The sequence below is a fragment of the Caenorhabditis briggsae genome, assembly GCF_000004555.2.
Source record: "Caenorhabditis briggsae complete genome, chrII, whole genome shotgun sequence".
NCBI lineage: Eukaryota > Metazoa > Nematoda > Chromadorea > Rhabditida > Rhabditidae > Caenorhabditis > Caenorhabditis briggsae.
In genome coordinates this window covers 12255757-12258794 of record NC_013486.2, presented here as the reverse complement: position 1 = coordinate 12258794, position 3038 = coordinate 12255757, and the positions used below count along the sequence as shown (strand labels likewise).

General features: G+C 39.7%; 3 protein-coding genes across 3 annotated transcripts in view; all 3 read left to right on the top strand.

The window, feature by feature from the left end:
- The window catches only part of CBG20993, a gene marked incomplete at both ends in the record, with an annotated part of 1878 nt that extends 918 nt beyond the window's left edge, over nt 1–960 (top strand). The window contains 2 exons of the mRNA XM_002631734.1: nt 516–731; nt 815–960. Of these exons, the coding sequence (XP_002631780.1) occupies nt 516–731; nt 815–960 (362 nt within the window). The remainder of the gene's footprint in view (nt 1–515; nt 732–814) is intronic.
- Nucleotides 961–1223: 263 nt separating this feature from the next.
- Nucleotides 1224–1908, top strand: CBG20992 (the record flags this gene model as incomplete). The annotated part of the gene is made up of 2 exons (XM_002631733.1): nt 1224–1308; nt 1691–1908. 2 exons carry the CDS (start codon nt 1224–1226, stop codon nt 1906–1908), a joined length of 303 nt encoding a protein of 100 aa, XP_002631779.1.
- Nucleotides 1909–2426: 518 nt separating this feature from the next.
- Cbr-srg-17 overlaps nt 2427–3038 on the top strand; it is a gene marked incomplete at both ends in the record, with an annotated part of 17284 nt that continues 16672 nt past the window's right edge. The window contains one exon of the mRNA XM_002631728.1: nt 2427–2609. Coding sequence (XP_002631774.1) covers nt 2427–2609 — 183 coding nt within the window. The remainder of the gene's footprint in view (nt 2610–3038) is intronic.

Genomic DNA, 3038 nt, shown 5'->3' with positions numbered 1-3038 from the left:
CTAGTGTTGTAAATAATTGAAATTTGTAAATAAACTATCATTCAGGCATCATTGACCGCATTTTTTCTGTTTCCAGTTGTACTGGTAATCTTGGTTTACGTGTCTCTCAACAATTTATTTTGGAAAAACCCTCCAGTTTTCAAATTCCATGACCCAAGTTGACTCCCAAGCAACGGACCCATGGAAAGATACTAGACCTACCGAGGAATATCGTGAGGCAGTACGATATAAGCTACAGCAAGCAAAAGAAGACCTAAGACGATCATACGAACCTGAACCTAGAAAAATTCCTTTACACGAAAAAATATGGAAAAGTTCTATTAGAGGTTTTACGGTATGTCGTCCTAGAGGCACTAGGTTTCTAGGTCTCTGAGCGTATTTCCAAAGGAACAGACTGATTGGTCCAGCCAGCCGTGGCCGACCAGCCGCGACCGACCACGGCTACGATTCCACAAACCACTGATAAAATCTTTGGGAATATCCAGAAATCATCAATCACAATCTAAAAATTCCAGCCGCCATTTCCAACCTCTGTCCAGTTGGATATACCGTAATCTCAAGCGGTGACTGTTGCCCAACATCCTCCGTTGCCACATCCACCACATCCACCACCTGCGCGGACAAGACCAATGCTCAAGGAGTCAACGAGTGTCCCGGATTGAAGAGCTACTGTAACAACAGTCTCTACAAACAATTGATGACTGAACAATGCGCCAAGACTTGTGGATTCTGTAAGTCCCCTTTCGACAGATCAATTTTGACAGATCGAAATGAATGCCTTATTCTTCTTCAAATTCTATTCCAAATGTTCCAGGTAGCCCATCCAACACCTGCCAAGACCTGACCAACCCCAACACTGGAAGATCTGATTGCGCTGCCAACGCCAACAAGTGTAACGATAGCCTCTACAGAGAAATGATGAAGACTCAGTGCCCAAAAACTTGCGGATATTGCAAATAATTTCTCTTTAATTCAATTTAATGTCCTGTGTAGTATCGGTAGAGTCTGAAAAATAAACAGCTTCAATCACGCAATTTTGGTGAAATCGAACATCACAAGGTCAAAATATGAAAAACGCCTCTTTTATTAGACACTATGAGTCATTTGGCATCTGTTTAAACATTCAAAAGCAAACATTTTATCTCAATCGTTCCATAAATGTCTCCATAAAAGAGGCTTATAAAAGGGATGACAGTTATTATTGTTTTTAATTTTCACAAAAAATGATTCAAATTCTAATTTTGGCCCTTTCCATCGTCACAGTTACTATGCAGCAGTTGGCATGCGAACCAGGATATGCTATCGGAGGTAATCTGTTTTTAATTTTAAGAAAACTGTCATCTCTTGCATGCAGAACGTTTTTTAATCGTTTTTTCCTTGGAAAAAATCTTTAAACTTCGATTTAGAGCTTTTAAGGATCAAAAATTTGAATTCTACGCCCTTGAAAACCTATGTATCCACTCAGGATTCGAAGTTGTCTGCCTTCTGCTCTAAAGCCAGACCTCTTACCCACTGCGCTAGCCGCCTCGAGGAGCCGCGCGCTCGCCGTTAACCCTGACGGGATATATAGGTTTTAACCCTGACGGGATATATAGGTTTTTAGGGTGTTAAACTCTATTTTTTGAGTTTCAAGTGCTGAAAATAGTGCTGGAAAGCTCTTCTTAAAGGGAAAAATATCCCTAATTTTCAGAAGTCCCTGCTTTTAGCGGAGGCTGCCCTCAAGGATACATCAGAATCTCAGAGGGATTGTGCTGTGAAGACGATCATATTGAATACACGACATGCGTTGATCAACCCAATAAGCGCGGAGTGAATGAGTGTCCCGGACTGCAGGAATACTGTAACAATAGTTTGTTCAAAAAAGTTATGATGATCAATTGCCCAAGAAGTTGTGGATTTTGTACATAGCTTTTGTGGTTTTTTTTGCAGAAATTTTCAGTGATTTGATAATAAATAAAAACAGGTATTTCGGAAGTCAAATCTTTATAAAAACGAATAAATTACAAAATAATAAAAATCAAAAACAAGGAAATAAAGGCGCATTTTTCTTTGATTGATTCCGGAAAACACCTGATTTCAGGATTCTATTTTCGATATTTTTTCAGGTGATAAATTTTCTGAGTCAGTAAAAAATTGAAGTTCGAAATGTTTCCTGATATTTGATGAAATGTCCTTTATCATATCAACTGATCAGCTTCCGTCAGCCAACAATTAACCTAACATATCCGATTATTATGTATCCTATGATTACGCATTTCGAAAACCTTTGATTTTTTTTCTCGCAATTTTCTGATCGTGTTTTTCCCAACTTCCTAGACACCTCCTTCCGACACATACAACTTTGTGATTTTTTATTAATTTTTTTTTCATTATATTAGAAAATCACCCAGAAGTTCAAGGCCAGAATGAATGTCTCCAACGTGATAGAATCTGAATGCGATTCGTCATACAATCCGTTGTTCGAGAATTTGTTGTATTTGGGAACAGCTGCTTATATGGTGGCTGGTCTATTTTTTCACATTTCCATACTGAAAACGATTCTGGTAACGGAGAGAAGCTATTATAAGGATAACTCATTTTTCATGTTGTTTGCCATGGATTCGATTGCGGTGGGTAGAAAGTTCTGGAATTGTTTTTAAAGGTGGGGGGACAGGAGATTTTACGGGGGATTTTTGGGGCCAGAGTATGCATTCTACCGTAACGGTGTACAACGCCTAATGTCACTCTGCGTACAGCTGTCGTCCTCGCCTTTATGTATGCAATCGGGCGACCGCTTTCTCTTTGCCCGTGTAGCTCAGTCGGTAGCGGCGCCGCACCCACAATCATCGCCCCAACAAGTTCAACTCCTCGAGGGGCATATTTAAACGAAATTTCGAGAACATTATTTTTTTTCATGTCCCCCCACCTTTAAAGGTGGAGGCGAAGGAGATTTTTCGGAGTTTCTTCGGAGTGCCGGTTTAATTATAAAATAGACAAGATTTCCTACAATTCTGTCTAAAAATCACATTTCTAGCGCTTCTAGGAACCGAGATAGAGCG